This window comes from Sebastes umbrosus, chromosome 23 (genome assembly GCF_015220745.1).
Source record: "Sebastes umbrosus isolate fSebUmb1 chromosome 23, fSebUmb1.pri, whole genome shotgun sequence".
In the NCBI taxonomy this organism is placed as follows: Eukaryota; Metazoa; Chordata; class Actinopteri; order Perciformes; family Sebastidae; genus Sebastes; species Sebastes umbrosus.
In genome coordinates, this window is record NC_051291.1 from 10,924,019 (window position 1) to 10,947,381 (window position 23,363).

Consider the following 23,363-nt stretch of genomic DNA (forward strand, 5'->3'; position numbering starts at 1 on the left):
ACGGAAGCAGAAATGTAATTTACGAAGCACTTTATTTTTTCAAAATTGTCTTTTATTTTGGTTATTCAAACATTTTTACATCGATGGAAATAAGTACTTTTGTGTTTTCTCTCAAAAGGATATTCTGAATCAAATCGACAGCTGTCGTGTTTTATGAAAACAAAACCGTTCACTGAATACATTCATCTCTTTGTATCTTAACATTTTAATCAAGTTTTGATCTTCCACTGTTATATTTTTCATCTGTTAAAAAGTATATCAGGTCGTTGTGTTTTTGAAACGTCAGACTGGAATGTGTTCACAGAAGTAATAAAAGCGTATATATATATTTAAAAATATTTTCTATAAAGTGTTTTTTCTCTCTCTCTTTTCATAATTCACACAAAATGACAAAACTGGATTTTTCATAAATTTGCCAGCACACACTTATATTGAAAATATTTGTTAATATTAATTTTCCTTAAAACGTAGCTGTTTGTTTGCATGTTGAGGAGGATTTCTATTCAAATAGCAGTTATATATCTACCCCTGAAAAAACACTGAACACTTTATCTTTAAAGGATCCAGATTTGAATTATTAATGACCCTGAACATGATCTATACAGATGTTTTCACATGTGTCCCTCGCACACATACAGGACACTGAGTTAACAAAATATTAGGGACATTTAATCATGACGTATAAAGTATACAATCCTTTCTTGATTTCCCTTAAGTTTCCCTTATATTTCACAAAGGGAGGAGATGGAGATGAAGAGACGCTGGCAGTTATATTGAAGTTTCGAGGCAGATGAGATGAGGGCAGTACAAGATAGCGTCCAAATCCATCTCAACTCAATAGAACGTCACGTTTATCTTGAATACTCAGCGTAGATACTGTACATTTCTTGTCTGGGGTGATTTCTGTATCTGTGCACCAATGAAAATATAACCTGTCTAGTGTTTTAATGCTGAACTTCCACGTCTTGAAATGACATTTAGTATTTAATGTTAGACTAGATGAAATAAGAAGGCATTACCTTGTATTTTATATATATATACAGTTTCCTTTCTCTTTAAATGTGCAATTTTTTCATGATAATCCAACTTATGACAAAGAAAAATCACAGATAAAAATTACACTTATTCACAAAAACCACAAGTTCTGAATAATGCACCTTCCACACGAGAATAAAAAGAGACAAAATGATAATAAAAGAATTAGTTAGATGGCAGATTAAACCACGTAGCCATATTTTAAAAAGTGTAAACAAGATTGATATTCTGACTGTGACGCCTGTTACTCACCAGAAAAGACTGTCGGATAGATTAAAAAAAAACTTTGCTTTCTTCGTCCCTTATCACTAAACAACTCTACAGTTTGGCCTGAAGGTGGCGCCAGATGAAAAGGTTTAAGCTCTGTAGTGTGACATCTCAGCCTACACAGCACTAGTGTGGCAAAAAACATGAAATCAGATTTAAAGGCAACAGAAAAATCCATCATTAATACACAAACAATGACTGAGTCATACATTTAATATCAGTTCTTTTTTTGCACCTGATGTCTGACAAGAGCGCCCGTCTCTGCAGCACAGATGAGTTTCTGCTTTGTCTTTTCCCTTTTAGTCTGTATACATGTGAACGCATCCACTGTACAAAAATGGTTTGAATTGATATTAAAATAACCCCATTAAAATGGTATGAAGAAAAAGGCTTCCTTCCTCACAGGAACCAAGAGTGATCCGTCAGCATCCTCTTGCTCTTTTTTTCCGTCTCATATTTGTTTACTGACTTCTGCGTGAACTGGCTCCCCGATGGTGTAAGCTAGTGGTAGCTGTTGGCTTGGTCCTGTGAGAAGAGATTTTAGAGGAGGAGAGGAAAGGAAAAGGTGGCGGTGTGGAAGTTCATTCACAGGCCAGCTTGCTGTCGAAGCTCGACAGGCCGATGGCGAAGGCCTGGAGAGCGCACATGGGGTAGTTGTAGTCCAGAGTGAAGATGTCTTCAGCCACTCTGCCGAACTGCATGACGATGTAGTCGGCTAGAGTTAAAGGGGAAACGGTGAAACAACGTGTGTTAATCATTACCGTGAGCCTCAACGGTGCAGTAAAAATGTGCAAGGACAAATACTCACGGTCGTTGTCATGAACTATTTGAAAGTTTTTGACCGAAGCTTGAGTGACGCGGCCGTGGAAGTTGAGCACGTAAGACTGGGTGTCGTCGTTCCACACGGGGGCCTTGTTGTGCAGCTCGATCAGGTTGTCCAGAGAGTGGTTCTGCCATCTGCTCAGGAGGGCTTCCTGCTCCTGCAAACACAACCACATTTACACCCGTATCAGTCGATGCTCTTGTTTAGAGTGAATGATTCCGGGAGCGTCGGACTCACGTTTTGAGGCCTTACAGGGACTCTTTCAAAGTTCATGTTCATGCCCGGGATGATTACAGTCATCTTACGTGGTCCTTTGAATCCCAGCACATTGGTCTCCTGCCAAATAGTAGACAGAGAGTGGTGTGACAATTTGACGTAACATTATGAATGAACAGGGGGACGTTTTTTTGTCGTTCACTCACGTAGCAGATGGCAGCCAGTTCCTGTCGCGTGTTGCACTCTTCCAGCAACGTCCCGGGGTTTTTGCAGGGATTGGTGCCATTGTCGTACACTGTGAATTTGGTGCCCATCAGGTTGGACCTGATAGAATACAGAACGGAGATGTCATGTCTAGTGGTAAAAGGCTAAAGCACTGTGCTTGGCTGTCTTAAATCCAACCAAACATCACCACTAAAATGACTAAGAGTTGCTGTGTGTCTGAAAGCTGCTCATAGTGTCGGCTAATGCAGCTATTTGTAACTGACATGTCGTTTTTGTCAAATCAGCGTCAAATGCAGTCTTGTAACATGTACAAAAAATGTGAAATACTTAATCCAACAAGATTCTCAGGAGGGTTTTAGGCAGTTTTTAGGGTGCTTTCACACCTGTCGTTCGGGCTCGATTGGCAGCTTTCAATTTCAAGCTTTCAATGTTTTCATGAACCGTACTAACAGGTTAAGTGTGAAAGCACCTTTTAGATGTACTGTACGCTAACAGCAAATGACAGCGACTATGTAGTCCTCCACGGATGCAGGTAGATCTGAGAGAAAGTGTGTTTTTTTGTTACCTCAGTTTACCGATGAAGCTCTCTCCCTCTCGCGACAGATCAGTGGCATCCACTGAAATAAGATAGTTGGACGTCTTACTCTTCTTTCTCTTCCTTCCTGCCAGCAAAAACACCTGGAAAGAGAGACAGAAAACAACATAAATGTATTTATATAGAGGATCATTCTTTAATTATCCCGTAGTTTATTAAGTAACTCTTTTTAAAATCAAGTATTTTGAAGGTGCATGTGGCTCACTCTCTTGCCGTCCTCTCTCTCCATGTGCATGAAGTAGGTGGGGTAGAGGCCGCGGTCCATGCCCTTCTTGTCCCGGGTGATTCGACATTTAACGGTGACGCCGCGCGGAGCCGGACGCAACACAAACTCCTCCAGATTGGCCACGTCGATGAGTGAGCTCTCTGCTGTGGGTGATCCGGGGGTCACCACCTCCTGGGTTCAACACAGAGCGATATATTTAGTATCGGGGTTATGTAGAGTATGTGATGTTGGCGAGTGCGTTTATTGCGCTACTCACTGGAGTGTCCTTGCCACTGGCGGCGGAGGAGGGCCTGGTGGTGTCTTCGTTGGGGGACAGAGGACGTTCTTCCTCCACGCTGTCCTCGTGCTCGCTGGATTCATCGAAGTTCATACTGCCAGACAGACCTGGTGAGGAAGAGGTAGGGAAAGGTGCGAGAGAGTTTTACATGAAGGTCTTTACAATTTCACATAGGGGAGGAAAATAAACCCCAGAGGCTTTGTGGATAGTTCCAACTACAAAAGAATCCCAAAGACTTCCCAGGGGTTTCTTTAGTCTTGGTACAGAATAGTTTTTTAAAGTTCATCTGTGGTCTTTGATATATGGCAACTAATTCCTCAAGAACTGATGCAATGCTTAAGCAATGGTTGAAGCAAAAAATAGTGCATTGAAAAAAACTGAAATCACGCCCGGTTATATTTCTCAGAAATATTCGGCAGGGTATTTCTTGTGACTTATTTCACGTCTTTAACAGTAATGAAAAAGAAGAAATTGGATAAAGCCTTGTGAATCTAACTGAGCGTCTCTAAACTGCTTTCTATCAAACAGAACAATAATTCAGTTAAACCTCTGAACCCCACGACCTGCCGGTGGGTTTTTAAAGGCATTTAAAATGAAAATTACACCATTTATCATTGCCAGGAACTGTAAGAATGATTGCCAGATTTTCAAATTTCCGATGGTCCTTGAAGGAATCTAAGCTTAGAAATAGGGATATTTCATCAAAATCACTTTATTCTACATGTCTCATTTAAAAAAATTGCCAAAACTAAACCCTTAGCACTAACCAGATCCTGTAAAAGCATAAAATTCTGCATTCCTCAGTGCAACTGGGAAGCCATAAATGACTCTGCTGAGACCAACAGTCACCTCACAAGACTTCAGTGAAACTTGGACTGAACTGCAGGCTGTTTACACAGAAAAGAGAGCACAAGGGGGGAAATAGTTCAATATATGTAGCATATGGAACCCCCGTTTTTTCCCTAACACTTGTAGTCATTTGGACAAATGTTTTATATATATATATATATATTTTTTTATTTTTGTAAAACAAATTATCAAAGAAATTCAACTTGGGTTTTTTCTAAAAATGTGACAGGAGCGCCCTGAAACTGCTTCGGGTTCAGAGGGTTCAGAGTGCTCAGCTCAGCGTTCACCCGGCCTACCGAAAGGTCACATTTGGCGCATGGCCTCAATACCTGCCACAAACCATGCGTCTTTTTCGAAGTCAGTCTCTGAGAGGGTGAGATTAATGTGAAGTGATGAGTCCGACATAACTTGCATCTGTGTACTTGTGAAGAGAGACGGCTCCGTGCAGTCGTGCAGATGTAAAACGGGCCTGGCTCACTGCAGCCAGTCGAGACCGCTCGAGACATCTGTCTCTTCATTGATAATTGGATTTATCAGCCAGGACGCCACTCTTGGCTGCAGCTACAGCCCGTTTTAATGTGCTGTCAGAGGATGACAGCGGTCCACTGGTATGGAAAGATCTCAGTGAGAAGGGGAACTTGTTTGACCCACAGTTTCGCAGCGTTAAAGATGTGGAAAATTAGGACATTTTTTAAAATTTAACTTGCATTAATTGCTTGACCAGAAATGACTCTGGTTAATGTAAAATTACAGAGCATGTTGCACAAGTCTACCTAATTACTGCAATCCAATCTTCAGCTTTGAAGTGATTAAATGATATAGTAATGTGTAGTAAAACCTGCTTCTTCACACACACAGAAGAGCCGTTGTGCCACGTCTTCCTTCCACCTGGACCAACGTGTCATGGGCCGGTTAGAGAGTAGGAGGAACTCTGGCCTATGCAGTATTGAACCGGAATAATAATGTGATGAGACAACACAGCCAAACACAATATTTACGCTGGGGTATTTACAAGAGATGAACCCAGTGAGAGCACCGTGTCGTGAAACACAGATTGCAAATGTTCGCTTCCCTCTAACAGAGACACCAGAGCTCCAATTAAAAACGCCGCGCAAAGTTGTGTGAGCCGGCGGCTTATGAAATCAACCATCTGGAAATGTCAGACGGGACTCGTAATTGGCAAACCAACAAGCTACTAAATAAAACCAAAAAAAGGACACACGTCCACGTAATAATCACCGCACAGCAGGTGAGCAATATTACATTTGATAGGAAGCCAAAAAATGAGCTCATCGAATATGAATGGACCACATCTTTTTAATTTCTTCCGTTTCCTCGGTGGTCGGGGCGTTATACGCGAGAACGGGGAGCCAAAAATACCTGCTGTAGGTCCTGAGGACATATTGCTATGCTAAACTGAGCTGGCATTAACAATGAGGCCTTGCATTATTGAGAAGGGCAATGACATTTGCTGCTGTGGCATCACCTCACACTAAAGCACAGGGAAGAAGATATAAGCAGAGGGAGTTTAGGAGAGTCAAACTGAATACAAAATATGACAAAATGCAACATTGTGTTTATTAAAACAACAACCTACTAAGATTAAAAAGGTGTATTTAAATTCCTAGCTTTGCAGATCACACATAGAAAATGTAAATGTCTGACACTTTACTGTTTTTCAAGTCTGGCCCTTCTAAAAAGGGTAATTGAATAGGCCTGATCTACGCTACACAAACGCACTACTTGAAGCCTGACAAGATGGATTTTCATGTGATTATGTGATCCTGCGTGATCTTGTGACAAGGTGCAAGGTAAAGGTTTTAATACATCTTCCATAAACTTTATAAATCCCCGGCTGCCAGCTGGCTGGTGAGCGTGGGTGGCAGTATATCTATAATGATGCCATAGATGAGCAGTGCACTGTGAACAATACCCCGGCCTATTATTAAATGACCCATTTCTCACCGCCGTCACCATCCATATTCTATAGTGCAGCAGCATAGGGGACGTCAAGAAGTCTGAAGTTGACAACAGCTGCTAACCTGGAGTGACTTGGAAGAACTACGACTACATGAACACAGAGTGGATTGTAAAACTGACATCAGGGGGGGGGAACTCCACAGAGCCAGCAAGGAGGGCAAATAATTAAGCAGGCGTGCTCATGAAACCAAATTGGTTTCTTATATTTGACTGAAGACACATCTTCCCTTAACGCAGGATAAAAGTCAATCAATGGGCTTTTGTGGATTTAAAATGTTATAACACAAAATTAGTGCCTCACTAATCCTTTAAGAAGTAAATTAAAAGGATATTTAAGTCATGAATGTAATTTCCTATCAATTACTCTACATTCCAAAGTAAAGCCAGTACAAACCTTTTATTTTTTGTCTGGAAATCTATATTTCAGGGTTGAACAATTGATGCAAACACTCACAAAAAACAACAATAAAACAACAAAGTGTATTTCCTCTCAAAAAGTCAGGACTCACCTTGTTTCTGCAGTAGTTCATGGATGTCTGTCTTGGGCTCTAGCAGCGTCTCAGTGTCTCCATCTCTCTCCGGCTCCTCAGCAGCAGGGGACTGGGGCTGAGACTGAGACTGAAGCTGGGACTGGAACTGAGACTGGGACTGGGACTGAGGCTGGGACTGAGGCTGGGACTGGAACTGGAACTGAGACTGGGACTGGCTCAGTGACACAACTTTTGATCCCAGATCGGGGGCTTCTGAGCCCAAGAAAGCTGCTGGGCCATCGATACCTACAGCAGGGGAGACCAGTCAGCTGTTACCTTAGCTGTTAATGTCCTGATGTTGTGGTTAATTAGATAGAACTGTTTTCCTCAAGTGTACAATGCAGTAATAGCGATTACTGCATTATCTTTAATGTATTTTATGCATTAATGTGGTGGCACATACAAAGCTGCCTTTCAAACACATAATTCTCCACAAAAACAACACGTTTTTTTCCTCACCATCTATGATGACATCGTTGGTGACGCTGACTTGAGACTCCACCAGTGGGGCCTGCTCCTCGCCGCGCCGCGTCCTGGAGCGCCGTGGCCGAGCCTCCGTGTTGGGCTGGACCATCAGAGGCTCCTGACGCTTCCTCCGCTGCTTCTGCTCCAGCAGCGCCCTCTGTGGTAGCGAATAGGGGGGGAACAGAAATAGCGTGGAACCTCAGTCTCGGTACGGTAAAGTTTCAAGGCACATGAGCGGAAAATTGCTACATACATATATACATAAGGCTTCTGTTAAATGTTACAAGAGGTTGAGAGCCAAGCTGGATAACGTTGACTCTATGAGCCGAGGGTAATTACATTACTATGCATGAGGAGTTCCAACCTGTGCCTATCTGTAGGTATTGCAAATGGCCAGGAGGATAACATTAAACATGAAGACAGTTAGGACTATAGCACAGTTGGAATTGTTCTCAAAGAACAGCTGAGGCTTATGGGTATTTCGTTATTATTTTTAGAGGTATCTTGCAATAAACTGAAGTATTGGACATTCCGGTGGTCGATGATAAAAAGACAAGGATTCACCATTTACCATTTTACTTTGGAACATAGTGTTGCGTCGACAGACTAACCCACTAACCAAGAGCTACACCACTTGCATGGTGAAGTCCCACAACAATACAGTATATACAGTTTTTGTGAACTTAATATCTAGGCCTGTTATAGGCAGCAGGATAAATATTGTATATCTACATGATGGAATAAGTGACTCAAAGTATGAATATTTTATGGTGCTTTCACACGTAACCCATTTGGTTCATTTAAAACAAACTCCGGTCCATTTGCCCGGTTAGTACAATTCCTTTGGGCTGGTGTGAAAGCTGTCAATCGATCACTGGTGCGGACCAAACAACCGAACCGAGACCGCTTGAAAAGGTGGTCCGCTTTTCCAAGCGGACTCTGGTGCGGTTTGTTTGTGGTGTGAACAAACCAACCACTGGATTTTATGATATCAAATATGTGATTTTTTACATGATTTCAAAAGCTAAACTACTAATAAATCCGTCTGCTGATTATGAAATCTGTTCAGGAAGCGATCTTATTGATCTGTATTCAAGGCCATGTATGTAAGCACGTCAGCATTTGTAAAAAGTTGGTGTGAGATCCAACTAAATGTGTCCTTTTCCTTAACTGGTATTAGTGTCTGCTTCAGGTGGTGTGGTATAGTGTATATTGATTTCTGAAAATTCATCCAGGTCATGCTGTATCCCCGGTCTCTGTGGGACAAAGCAGCGGATGGATTACGCAAGCACATTAATTAGCGCCTCAAGTGCACAACAAGTCCTGTTAAGTGAGCTCGAAGAGGACCAGGAGGCCTTGTCTCATATTAGCCAGACCAGAAAGCTTTCATAACTCATCAATCACTAATGGGATACGTCTAAGAAATCTGTCTCACTGTTTTTTCTTCCCCTCTGTACCCCTACAGCAACATCTGCTACCACCTGTTATGACTTCTAAACAATCTCCATGAGTGCAAAGAGGAACGGTGCATTGACAACAGAAGGGGAAAATATAAGAGATATAAAGAAATGGTATTACTGAATACATTAGTTCTTTAATGCACAAGTCTGGGAGCTTTAAAATGTGGCCCTAGATTTGTTATCATTTCAAAAGACTCTGCTGTAAGAGGACCGGGATTTTGCACTCTCACTTTACCGCTATAAATAAAGGCGACAAATGAATAATACATAAAGCGGGATTATCATAATGAACACCGTTACTGTTAGTGTAATAAATGGATGTGGAAATACAGACACATTTCACGGTGATGGGGGGGAAAACCACAGAAGATATGTGTAAAGATGAATATAGCCTGAAGCACATGTTTTTCATGGTGGTTTCAAATTAAACCATTAAATTAAACATTATATTTTAGAATTATTCTTTAATTAAGTGTTATTTGAAGATACTGACTATTGAATGAAGTGAAACCGCATCAGAAACAACTGAAAATAAGTCAGTCAGCCTACACTCTGGACTAATTCTTCATACAATCAAAGTCTGACCAGAGAAGGGGAGGCAACCCCTTCTCGTTGCTATTTTAAGCCCATCTATTGTAATATGGCATTCTTTTGTACGGACTCAGTGCTTGGCATTTTGAGACCAGGATGTGACTTCATTCAGGCTCCAACAGTCTTTCCTGTTTCAGCCAAAGCACGAGATAAAGTAGACTGAAGTAGAAATCTGATTTAAGGAGACATACTCTATATTAATGTGTATCTTTTCAAAGAATCTGGTGATGAAAGTTGAATATAGTCGGTGAGAGATTACTGGGTGTCTGGCGTTCCAATACAGGGGTTACGATTCAATATATCACAGTATATTGCGATACTGTAAGCAAGGCGATATATTGCAATTTTTTATTTTTTTTAGTATAAAGAACACACCATCATATGCATAAAAGTTTACTTTTTTTATGCAATCAGAACATCATAGCACTACCTTTTTGTGCCACTGTCGGCCAGGAATTTTTAGCATATAAACTATTAATTAAACATTATTATTAGAACATAATATCACAATACTCAAGGGTATAGATATTTTCTTACATCCCTAGTAAGAATTTTTGTTTGGAGAAGTTATACAAACTGTTATCCTCAGACAGATGAAAAAAAAAAGTACAATAAAAAGAAGTATTAGAAGTTACCAACCCATTCCATTGACATCCTGAACAAGTGTGAGCCAAAGTTAACCTGTTTCTTTATAGCAAAAACATTACAATAAGTCCCATTAGTGTTGAGGTCAGATGAGAGTAGGTTCTCCCCCAAAGAGCAGCGCTCCCGCTGGGCATGATGACTCCGTCTCCCTACCCCTCATCCCAGATGGACCCAGAGTGTGACGGTCGATAAAACAACAGCCTCCTCTGCACTACGTGGTCCTCTGACAGAGAAAAAAAAAAAGCGTCTGGCTCTCAGTCAAAACGCTGAGCGCCAGCGTGCGTGTTTTGTGTGAGCGTACGCGCGGTCGCCGTTGCTAAATGAATCAGCCGTTATTAGAGCTCCAGCAGCAGAGAGAGAGGAAGAGGGAGAGGGAGAGGGAGAGGGGTTGTGAGGGTGTGCTCAAAGTGAGATATGGTCCTGATATTATTGTTAGAATGGTTTTCATTTTACTATTTGAAACACCAAACAATGGATTTAACTTTTATTGTCTATCAATTTTCCATAACCTGCATGTGATCCCCTTCTGGGCATGAGAGCATGTGTGTTACGTAAGAACAGAAGACTCTGAAGTGAGGCTGTTTGGACTGAAAGTGTGCAGCATAACTGAGCCACAGTGGGACCGATGGGACACACACACACACACACACACACACACACACACACACACACAAAGCCAGGCGCCCCGCTCTAAACCCTCCCCTCTCTTTGAACTCGCCAATCTGCGGCCCTCCCGTTCCTTTTCTGCCTAATGTGTGAGATAGATAGTGGAGTACGGCTTCCAGCTTAAATCAAAGCTCTACACCGCCGCTCCTGCAGCGAGGTTTGGGATAAAGCGTCTTACGGACCCGAGGGGGATGAAAGGAGAACAAATGTGTGACAGAAGACGGGCCATGTCAGGTAACGGGTGGATATAAAAAGGAATCAATTCAGCCTCGGGGAGTAAAATGAGAATTAAAATTCCAGATGACTGGGCAGGTGAAAAACAGGAGATTTCCGAAAGCAGCGATTAATCACTAAATTGCACGCCGCTGCCAGCAAGCAGGCACCCCTTGGTGACACCAGAGTGGCAGAACACAGGGTCATCTCAGCCCTTTATTTAATTTCATCGGTGCTTCCAAACACAACAGGTTAGAAACCCCATCTATGTGTGAGCTAGGAGGCTTAATCAGAATAAAGGTGCAGCATAACAGCTATGAACTACGCCAGATGCTCTTTGGAAAGTACATTGATAAAAGAGTGGAGTCTTAGGAAAATGATAAGAGGAAACAAACAACGACAAAAAGTGTGAATCGTCAAAAAGAAAAGCGTGTTGTTCATTTGAGGATGAAGTTTAGCTTTCCTACCTGTTTTTCCAGCTTCTGTTGCATCAGACTGGCGCTGTCGTCTTCGATGCCACTACAGAGAAAACAGAAAAAAACGTTCTTATGAGGGCTGACAATCAATTAAAATATTTAATCGCATGATTGTCCGTAGTTAATCGTGATTAATTGCAAATTAATCACACAATTTTTGTTCAAAATGTACCTTAAAGGGAGATTTTGTCAAGTATTTAATACTCTTATCAACATGGGAGTGGGCAAATATTCTGCTTTATGCAAATGTATGTATATATTTATTATTGGAATTCATTTAACAACACAAAACAATGAGAAATATTGTCCAGAAACCCTCACAGGTACTGCATGTAGCATAAAAAATATGCTCAAATCAAAGCCCAACAGGCAACAACAGCTGTCAGTGTGTCAGTGTGCTTACTTGACTATGACTTGCCCCCAAACTGCATGTGATTATCATAAAGTGGGCGTGTCTGTAAAGGGGAGACTTGTGGGTACCCATAGAATCCATTTTCATTCACATATCTTGAGGTCAGAGGTCAAGGGACCCTTTTGAAAATGGCCATGCCGGTTTTCCCTCGCTAAAATTTAGCGTACGTTTGGAGCGTTATTTAGTGCGTTAATGCGTTAAAGCAATTAGTGGCGTTAAAACGAATTTGCGTTATGATGTCGTTAACTTTGACAGCCTTATATCTTATAAAGATTTTTACACACATTCATCTCTAATACAATGAATTAGATTTCCCTTATCAAACCAGAAATAAACTCATTATGCGTTAATAGATTGTGGCAGTTTTAAAAGTGTAATAAAACCAAATAATGACAAATCAACAGGCCTTCTGGAGCTTGTTGGTGAAACATGACATGACTCATTCTCTGATAATGACAGAAAGAAAAAAAAAAGAGAGCATGTTTGTAAAAGAAAGAGAAAAAGAGCTCCAGCTGAGAGAATGCCTCGAAGTCTGGGTCCTCTGGGAATTCACCCTGGACACCTATCTGAAGGGACCGAGCCCATGTTGCTTAGCTACCGTGAGGAGGGAGAAGGGCAACAGCGGGAGTCTGCACTGTCGGAGACCTACAGTATCTCTACTCCACACATAGGCTGATGTAATGTCTAGCAGGTCACTAACTCCATTTCTTTCATCTTTTCCTGTCGGCTGAATCTATAAATACCTCATGTTCTGCTGAGCTGAAATTAGGTTTTTTTTTTTTTTTAGAGAAAAGGATTAAGGGTATAGGATGAGAAGTCTCTCCATCAGGTAAGCTCATCAGATATATGACTCACTCAGCCCACACCACCACCACCACCACCACCCCTTATCATTATTTCCCTTTCCTCAGTCACTCTCACATCCCTCCCACGGCTCCAGTGTGTAGGTGATGACACACACTACTTAAGGAACCTCAAGGCCAATGCTGGCTGACATCACAGCTCGTCTCTGGAGGACAGAGACGCTGAATGTCAGAAGGTGGCGAGTTCCGGAGACCCCTTTATGCTAAGAAGAACGCAAGTGCTTTAAGTAATACGCTTGTTCCACCTTTCAGAGTTGCAATTAACATGATCTGTGTATTCTACATCGAAAAAGTCATGTCACATGTATATCCCCCACTGTTGACATTGGCAAACTGATGGATCCCCTGGGAGGCCATTATGGTACCTGAGAATAGGTGCTGGTCACAAGGCTAGGGATAGAGAGCGGAGGATGGGAGTAGTTTTTTAATTACACATACGGGACTGTCGTTTAGGATGGCGAGGGAAGAGATGATGGGTGAAAGTTGTGCAGGTGAACAGCGAGACCTGGGAGAAGTCACTAGACGTGTTTCCATTCAATTGTCAAGCGAATTTTAAGCAACCTTTTGAAATGTCACAAAAAAAAGAAATATGAATTAGGTGCATTTCCTTCAACTGGTTTGGAGCGAATAAAACTCAGCTACAGAAGTTTGGTCAGAAGTTGGCGCTATAGGCTACACATGGCTGTAATCAGCCAGTAAACAGAGTAGTAGAAGAAGTAGAGATTTTTTTAACCAGAAACAAAACAAGCTGGCTTGGCCATCTAACCATCTACGAGAGAAAAATGGAGAGGGTCTTCAGGAATTTGTTTCAATTGTTCTTTCATTTCTGCTAGTATTGGCCATGTTTCATGTTGTCCAGAGAAAAAGACAAGCATTTATTTATTTATTAAGTTATGGGAATATCCAGGAAGACACCGACAGCAGGAACAGCTGATCAGTCATGTGAGTTAAATGTTTGCTGCGTCAGAATTTATGCAAATTTTACTTGGGCGCTTTACAAGTTGGACATCATTGTGAAGGTAAATAAACAGGCTTTCCAACGATGTAAAATACAATGCCAATTAGCATCGTAACAACAGAGAAATAGTCTACCAAACACAAATTTACAAACTTTTTTTTCCGAGTTTATATGAATGGAAACACGGCTACAATGGTCTTTTGCGTGGGTTGTGGACCTGTGGATTAGAATACTTCTACCAATGGACTACCACATGTCCAATAATTAGATCAATGCATAAATAACTCTGGTTAAAATGTTGACTTAGATTTCCCATTGGGCTGTGCCATTAATAATGCAGTTTCCATGCTGCAAAGCACAGTCTGATTAATGGCTGAAGACACACCATCTAGATTAGGCTATGTTACAACATCTCTCATGTTTTCAACCTCAAACCTAATCTGCGGTAAACCCCTGAAGCAACCTTTGTCGGAACAGTGTAACAAAACATTTTTAAGGTAGCTCCCAAATAGTAGAGCGTGTTTTCCGACACAAGACGTGTCACTTGGTAGCGGCAGATGAAGTACATTAAGTTTGTCAGTAGCATCAGGAGTGCAATCATAAATGATGCAAAAGTCTTTGCAGTGCATCATCTTTGATATGCCATAAAGCAGTTGGATGTGTCCAAAAAAAAGTTATGCAAAGTCAGACAAATATGGCATAAAATGCCCTTTAAAAAGGAAATTAAACTTTGGTTAACCTGGTAATTATAGATTCATGATATGATCAAGGGTCATGCAATATGCTGCTTGTTCTCATCACTGGTTGAGTAATATGTGCAATTTGTGTAATTTGTTGTTGTGATGTGCTTTAGTTGTCTGTTTATTATTATTATTATTAATATGGAGGGAGTTATATTGATAAGTCGATATGTCATGTGCCATGGCATGTGTGCAGCATGTGAGTCCAAGACAAATTTCCCTATGGGGACGATAAAGTGTATCGTATCGTATCGTATTGTATCGTATTGTATCGTATCGTATCGTATCGTATCGTATCGTATCGTATTCCGTTAACCTGGTAATTCAAGTCACAGATTGTGAGAAGAAAGCGTGTGTGTGTTTTGGGCGAGTGTGTCTCTGTCTACCTTGCTGTTGAGTTCGAGGAGAAGCTGGCAGAGCTCGAGGGTCTTCGGGGAAAATGGCAATTTGGCACCAAGGCAGCCGGCAGCACAGGACATGTGGAAAAATAAGAGAATCAAAAACAATGGGATAAATGAATGAATGAATAATAATCCACATTCCTATAAGGTTTTTACTGTCATTTGTATCTTGAATGAAACAAGACAGCTGCCTAGATTATGCTCTAGGAGGACAGTAATTACATAATAAGGTCAAACAAGCTGATAATTAAGACAGAGGACAGCTGAAGAACAGGTGCAACATAAAATATAAGACGACATCCTTCAGAGTATTATCATAAATACGTCAATCTGTTGGGGGTTGAGAGAGTGTCCTCTACTGCGAATGTTCTTGGAAAACACACACACAAACACACACACACTTCCAGAGCTCCTCATCACAGCTGTGAGTGATCAATGTTTCATCAGTCCGTCACAGCTAGGGTGACAAGAGAAGGACAAGCCCCTGTTGTCCCTTCCTTGTGTGTCAGACGATGGTAGCCATGGAGACTTCAGCTCCGTCAACAGCGCACCTCCACCACCAGCATTGATTAAAAACCTGCAGCCGACTCTCGGGCTTCACTGTAATTGGAGGTCTTAGCACCGTGCTGTAAAGATTTACAGAGGAGGGCGTGTAATTTCTGTTGAGCTGCACGTTAAAATCAAAATATTTGTTCAGACAGAGGCATGTGTGAGGCAACTATCAAATGTACAGTATAATATCATAGACTTTAAAGAGGAGATGTGATTGTACTGCTCTAAATAATGAAAGTGGTACTAACTGTCTATCACACCATGGTTGGTTCAGGGTGCAAAAAAGGACAAGTTGACCGGCGACTTCTTTTTAGATGACAATGTCAAAGCTATTAAGAAATTGCATGGCGTTAACCAGAGGGACGTTATTATCGGAAACACAGTCCATTCTTGCTGTTGTTCGTTTTTAATTAAAAGCCTTTGCCACTTCAAAAAAGAATTAGTTTTACATGGTTCACTTATGTAAAACTGATCTGAAACTGAACTACGTCCACACTACGAGTTTAGTTGTTTGTTTACAAGTGAGGAAGTTTTTCCTTCCGCTCAGCACTTCTATGTAGCATCTTTGACTGTAGCGTGGTTGCCAGATACAGCTGGTGAGCACAAGTGTTGGTCTCTGTGTACAAGCGTGGTGGCACCAAACCTGGCAACCTCACTCCTACCACAAGAAACACAGTTACCGTGCCTGGCTGTTGTTTGCCAATAAAAAGTCCTTGTAAAAGCACGAATTGACGTTTTTATATTTCTGTTTGTGTACTGATTATGCAAACAAGATTCACCCTGTTCATTTGAGAGCTTCAGAGATGTTGGGATTTTTTTAACTTTGGACGGAGCCAGACCAGATGTTAATCCCCTTGCTGCCAGTCTTTATGACAAGTTAGGCTAACCATGTTTGATTTCAGCTCCTGACTTAAAGGTCAGGTTAGCGCTGATAACGGCGTCCAGACCCACGGTGTGGGTATGCTTGCCACATCTGCAAGGGTAGCGAGTGTCTGCACGGCCAAACTGACGTCACACCATCAGACACAGCTCTTCACACAACCCGCACGGAGTATAAAAGATCCAACCGTTTCCTCGCCACGATTCCACTTCAACTCATGCCCGTGTGGCTGTCCTTGCGGAAAGCATTACCGAAGCTTTAGCGGCTAGCCGCCGGCTCAGCCGTCGCCATGTTGAGAGCTGTTTAGACACAATCGCTCAATCACAGACATGCTCTGAATCTGGAATTTACCACCTTTGACGTACTGACTTAAAAAAAATGTCAACTTTCTCATCTCACCCTCAACAGTGAACTATTCCTCTAAAACTTTTGGCTTTTAATGTGAAACAGCTGCAGGAGGTGTGGAGCAACTGTTGTCTGCTATTCTAAAAAAGAGTTTGAGGCATTAGGTTTTATATTATATGGGGAACACCTTTAAGTGGTGTGCCAAGCATTTCCAAATACAATGAACAAAGTTTAACTGAACCCCTGACTGGATCGATAATAAAGGCTAAAATGAGTTACATATCAATACTGCCATTACATTAGAATCTAGACATCGCTGAGCCTTGGTGAAGAGAAATGCTAAGAGGACACATTTACAAGCATTTCAGCTGTTCCAGTAATCAGTTGGATGGATATTTTAAGCACATCCTTAGTTACAGGAGTGTTCCAATCAAGCAGCCAACAAAAAAAACAAAAAAAAACAGCTTGGACACACACACGCAAATCACCAACTCTGGTTACAGCACAGTCACAGCCCGATGCTCTGAATAAGTAACGACATGGTGGCAGAAACATGAGCGAGATGCACATCTTTTGACCGCGGGTTCAGCTGCCCGGCGGGATGGAGCGGCGGTGACTGGAAGAAACATTAGAGTAGTGCTGACCTCTCGTTGTCCTGGCACAGGCCACTTTGCAATCCTGAAAAGTCAATAGAGCTTGAACTAAAGCAAAAAAAAAAAAGCAGGTTGTCCTGGTGGAACAAATAAACCGTAAGTCTTGGAGACTCACACAAAGACTATTAAAACAATCGCCTCTATAGTACCAAGATGTATGTGTGCCTGTGTGCAGCTATACCTGTATGACCAGCGACTGTAGACGGGCTGAGATCCCCCATTCTTTATAGTGTCCATGGATGCGGCTGCAGGAATGCTAGTCCGGCGGCTCTCCTATCTACAGTGTCACAAAAATCTTCATTCACACTGGAGCTCAGAGTCACCGTGCAGTCCTGACAGTAAGTAAGCCCTGCAGGCTCCAAGATCTCTGCTATTATGTCACTGACAAAGAGTAGCTATGTCCCACCCAGGGGAGTGACAGCTACCAGCGCTGAGCAGTCTGAGGTCGGGAGGCTTGGTGCTTGTTACCATGACTTCACACCTCTGGCAACCTGCACGGATTCAACTGGGGATAGGTATGAAAGTGACAGGCCTAAATAGTCGTGTCGCAAAGTCTGACTGTACTACGAATTTCAGCAAAGTTCCCTTATTTTACTGCCATCGAGTAACTTACTGAAAGACGCATTTCCTCTGACTCATAAGGGCACGTATTAAACCAAAGATGCACATTCTGTCTGGCATCTCAGTTACATGCAATAGTGGGAATTTATTGAGCTTTAAATAGCCTGAATTCCTTCTAAAAGCCCCGTCAACATTATTGGATTACTCTGTCAGCATATGAGTAAGATATGCCAGTCGGTGAAAAGCACATGCTGTTTCAAAAAAACTCAATAAACCTATAGATTCTAAAAACAGACACGGTGTGGGGGGGGACCTTAATCTAGTTGCTAGGAAACCAGAGCCTCCCAATCGTTTTTTTTTTTTTTTTTTTCTGTGCCTATTTGCAAGAGCGAGAGAAAGAACGCACGGAGAAAATGAAGAGTGTGTTTGTGCATGTTTGTCCTGAGAGACGGGCGGTAAAACGGCATATAAGTCAAGTGATGATAAGCGGGGGAATTGTTCACCGGAGGGAGTAATTACTGAGCTCAAAACAAATGATGGAAATGAGCTACAACAGTTGATAATAATACCATTTCCCTCGGGGACCCCAGGGGGGACACACACTCCACTCATGACTCTCCTACATGATGCTTTATTTTTGTTAAGGCAGCTTTAAAGAAAACTGTTCATTTGAATCTTCCTCGTGGTGAAAGAAGAAGCCACTTGATCGTAACATCATGCAGAATTGATAACGTTGATGTAAGCAGTGCTGTAGCATTCAACAAGGACAAAGTGTACAAATACCAGGGATTTTTTATCAGTGTCTCAGTGATTGAGCAACAGAGTGGATTACTGTGGCCAGCTGCGCCATATGTGGTTGGAATCCACTGGACAACCACAGTAAATCACAACTCTACCACAAGCAGCGGTTGTAGCTGCAAAGGCCGACAGCCATCCTTGTGGAGTACTGAATTCATTTTTCAAACATCTATTACTCTTGGGGGATCAACACGTTACACAATTCGGCAGTTTAGTCAGCTACATTTTCCGACCGTGCTTACAATTCCTGTGAACTTCTGATACATGTTCTGCATCAAACAACAGGAGATAGTTGCTTGCTAACTCCTGTGGCAACCGGGAAGCATATTTGTGATATTTCTGACCTTATTCAGTACTGTACTCTAGCTCTGGGAATCACCAGAGACCCCACGATACGATATTATCAAGGTACTTAAGCCACGATATGATCTTCTGGCAATTTTAAATATTTTGCGATATGCTGAGTATTGCGTTAAGATATATTGTGATATATTACCTTGCTTCAACTGCAAATTATGCAGTTTGTCAACATCTGTTTTATCTAATAAGATACAGTTTTCACTCTGTTCATCTCAGAGTTTTCATTCACATATCTTGAGGTCAGAGGTCAAGGGACCCCTTTGAAAATGGCCATGCCAGTTTCGCCTCGCCAAAATTTGGAGCGTTATTTAGCCTTCTTCCCGACAAGCTGACATGACATGGTTGGTACCAATCGATTCCTTAAGTTTTTCTAGTTTAATGTGATACCAGTAGAGTATACTACACACACGGCTACAACCTCTGAAAGACAGAATAGCGTCCGTCGGATCGACACTTGACGTCCATGTATCGATACAATATTGTGCAAAATATCGCGACACTATGCTGTAATGATTTCTTTTCCCCTTCCCTACTGTCCTCTGTAAAGACACTCATATCTGGACAGTAATAATGGATGCTTTTGTGACTGTGATACTAATGGTACTCAGTGATACTATACGCAACTGTTGCAAAGCTGTAACCAGGAGCATAGCAAAGAAAACACTCCACTAGAATCAAAGATCTTTGGAAGACCTAAAGCTTCAGTTGTCAGTAATAATAACCTAGAAACATGTTAGCTATCATCGCCTCTCAGCTGATGACTCAAAGCTGACACTGGACGTCTTTAAATGCCAAAAAGCCTTGATTCTCATTGAGGGTATGTGTGACATTCTTACCACTAACCCTGGCAAAGATGAGAGTGTAACAAAGGAACAGAAAGCTTCATCAGTGACCCACTTCCAACATTACATTTGTGATGCCATTATGAAAGCTGTCACTCCTCAGATGTGTCAGCTCTGCAAACAGGCTCTGGTATGTGTAACTGCTTCACTCTGAGGTCCTTGTTCTTTAGAAAACAATCTGCAGTGAGTGACACACTAGTAGGAATAATAGTAATACTAATAGTAAGGAATGCATTCGTAAGAGATTAATTTAAAAAAAGGCAACGCGAAGCAGAGAAAAGTCAACTTTCTGTCTTTTCAAGGTTGATCATTACAAATGCTGAGTCAGCCATCTGTGAACTTTATAACACAAACTGTCTGGGTTGGTTGAGCCTATGAGCAGTGTGCATCACAGCATGTGTGCTCATAAGGAATGAGTCCATCGCTGCGTCTCACTTTTCTAAACTGACACAAAGCCAAGAGTTGTCCTTGTGTAAAATCTTGTGTTCGCCATTTTCTAGTCTCACTCATGAACCAACTGACCCTGACTGGCACCACCCACGTTATGGATGTAGGCCCATGTAGCACAAACACAACAAGAATAGTCTGTTCCACGGACATAGCAAGCCACATACTTGTTTGTAATGCAATAGGTGATTAAAACATGTTTCAACACCACTGTAACTGTAATAATAAATAGTATTTTGCATTGTGTGTTTATGCCTTTGAATGCCAGGCCTTGTCTAAAAAAAACAAATAATCTGACTGGGACTGTAACAGGAAAGGGTGGGAGCTACTTTGATTTGTATCTCCCTGCAAAATGAAAGCAGACGTCTGCTCCAGTACTTTAAACTGTGTATACAGTAGTAGCTTCCATCATGCACACACACACACACACACACACACACACACACAAGTAAGATCGCCCAACACCTGAGGTGAATTACGTGTGTTGACAGTGGCTATCATGCTTTTTCTACATGTTTACAACCTCCTGTTACTGTCAAATGTAGAATAAAACTCATGTTTTGCATTTACTGACTGCCTTATTATCTTACTTAGTTATTAAAGAGGACCTATTGTGCTTATTTTCAGGTGCATACTTGTAATTTGGGTTTCTACTAGAAACATGTTTACATGATTTAATGTTCAAAAAAACACTTTACTTTTCTCATACCGGCTGTGCTGCAGCACCTTTTTTCACCCTCTGTCTGAAACGCTGTTTGAGCTCCTGCCGCCCCGCCGTCCCGAAAAGTCCAGTCCGATTGGTCAGCTGGCCCGCACTGTTGTGATTGGTCAACTGAACTAAACTCTTCAGCCTCCGCTCCACCTCTGTTCAAACTAGCTTTGTTTGAGGGCGTGTCAAACTAGCCGTTAGGCAAAGTGTGTTACTTGATGACATCACCACGTTACAAAAGAAAAAGGCGGGACTTAAAGCGAGGCGTTTAAGAAGCAGTGTTTCTGTGGGGGGGAAAGTAACTCCCTTTGTCGTGAACTTTGGGCTTTGTAACTTTGCAGACATACATTCACAACAAAACTATATAAAGGAAAAGGAAAAAGCACAAAAGCATAATAGGTCCCCTTTAATTTATCAGTCCTATAGCTTTATCAGCTCATTTGGGTGGTGAGGATCGTATACAGAATAGACAGAGGCTACACAAAGGCATGCTCCAACATGACATGCAAACATGTTTCCTGCCTCCCACCATCTGTGATGCATCATAACAACTTGATATGTTGTAATCGAACAGTATACCGACGGATATACCGCAGGGAAAAAGCTCGTGAAAATTACACAAATGCTTTCATTTGTAACAAAAAAGACTATATAACTAAACATACGTGAATCGTTTTGACATTATTAACTAGATAAGGTGAGTTTGCTCACTATTACTGAAGTCCAGCTTTCTAAATGTGTGCCAAACTAGCCGTTAGGCAAAGTGTGTTACTTGGTGACGTCACCACGTTACAAAAGAAAAGGCGGGACTTCAAGCGAGGCGTTTCAGGAGCAGTGTTTCTGTGGGGGGGAAAGTAACTCCCTTTGTCGTGGACTTTGGGCTTTGTAATTTTGCAGACATTCACAAAAAACTATATAACACACTAAACGTTAGGGGGGAAAGCACAAAAGCATAATAGGTCCCCTTTAACTTAGCAGTCTTATAGCTTTAGCAGCTCATTTGGGTGGTGAGGATTGTACACAGAATAGAGAGAGGCTACACAAAGGCATGCTCCAACATGACATGCAAACATTTTCCCTGAGTGCTTCCCACCATCTGTGATGCATCATAACAACTTGATATGTTGTAATCAAACATTATACTGACGGATATACCCGCAGGAAAAAGCTCGTGTAACAAAAAAGACTCTAGAGGTTGAAATTTCTCTATGACGTAACTAAACATACCTGAGTGGTTTTTACATTACTAGCTAGATAAGGTGAGTTTGCTCTATTACCATTGTTCGGCTATGATGTTTAGCAATTTGTGAAGCGTGTTTGTGCTGTGACACACAAATCCTGACATTAAATAAGCACCATATATCGTCAAAAATGATAAAAATAGACAGTTAACGCTCATTATGTGTTGACCTGCCAGCTGTGTAATGTTATAGATGGCTTATTACCATTAGAAGCTAACGTTAGCTGCCTCTACTGTATGGTAATGGTGCCTTTATAAAAGTTGTGGGCGAGTTTTTTCGGGTCAAATAAAACGGTAACCGGTTAGCTTCTCATCCCACAGTCCTATAAATACAACAAATACGAACACAACGTACAACAAATGTGTGTTTTCTTTTACCTTATGCTGTAGTAACTCATGTTTATCCACGGTTGCTAAGGAAGATCCTCGTGCAGCAGGACTTTTTGTGGAGAATTCTGTTACTCGGGGTCCTTAGTTACCGAGCACACTAAGAACGAGCGTTCCTATTGGTCAGCTGATTTCTTACGTAGACGCTGATTGGCTGGACAGTCTGGAGGAGGTGGAGATAGATAGATAGATGGATGGATGGATGGATGAATAGATAGATAGATGGATAGATGGATATAATGATGGGTGGATGGATGGATAGATGGATGGATGGATGGATGGATAGATAGACAGATAGATAGATAGACAGATAGATAGATAGATAGATAGATAGATAAACTTCATGTTTTTTTTAGGTTTTTTTTTTACATTTATCCTTTGATATTGCAATATATTATTAATTGTTTATTTTTATTTGTTTGTTTGTTTTATTGACACAACAAACATTAATTACTTCTTTATTGTTTTCTTCCATTTACATGCATGTTCTTTTTAAATATCTATATATTGTATTTTGCTTAATGAATTGTATATATGTATACATATATATATATATATATATATATATATATATTTTTGTTTTTATTTTGTTCTTTTATTTTTATTTATTTATTATTGAATTGATGCTTTGGCAGTATTGTTCACCTGACAGTCATGCCAATAAAGCAAATTGAAT

The 23,363-nt window shown here is 41.3% G+C and overlaps 1 protein-coding gene across 4 annotated transcripts; it reads right to left on the reverse strand.

Annotated features, from left to right (window-relative positions):
- Positions 1–361: 361 nt before the first annotated feature.
- zmp:0000000711 (tubby-related protein 3) lies at positions 362–22,796 on the reverse strand. Of its 4 annotated transcripts, XR_005205570.1 has the most exons (14): positions 22,679–22,796; positions 17,525–17,620; positions 14,899–14,940; positions 11,531–11,582; positions 7,483–7,645; positions 7,003–7,269; positions 3,644–3,771; positions 3,367–3,558; positions 3,132–3,244; positions 2,548–2,665; positions 2,363–2,461; positions 2,111–2,282; positions 1,538–2,017; positions 362–1,428 (listed from the first exon to the last, which is right to left on the reverse strand). XR_005205570.1 is itself a non-coding variant. In XM_037760799.1 (13 exons), exons 2-13 carry the CDS (start codon positions 17,578–17,580, stop codon positions 1,884–1,886), a joined length of 1,536 nt encoding a protein of 511 aa, XP_037616727.1. In that variant the 5' UTR covers positions 17,581–17,620; positions 22,679–22,796; the 3' UTR covers positions 362–1,883. The 4 variants fall into 4 exon arrangements, 3 of the variants coding, with proteins under 3 accessions (XP_037616727.1, XP_037616728.1, XP_037616729.1); XM_037760799.1 differs by having other exon boundaries at positions 362–2,017; XM_037760800.1 differs by lacking the exon at positions 17,525–17,620 and having other exon boundaries at positions 362–2,017; positions 22,679–22,784.
- Positions 22,797–23,363: the final 567 nt, after the last annotated feature.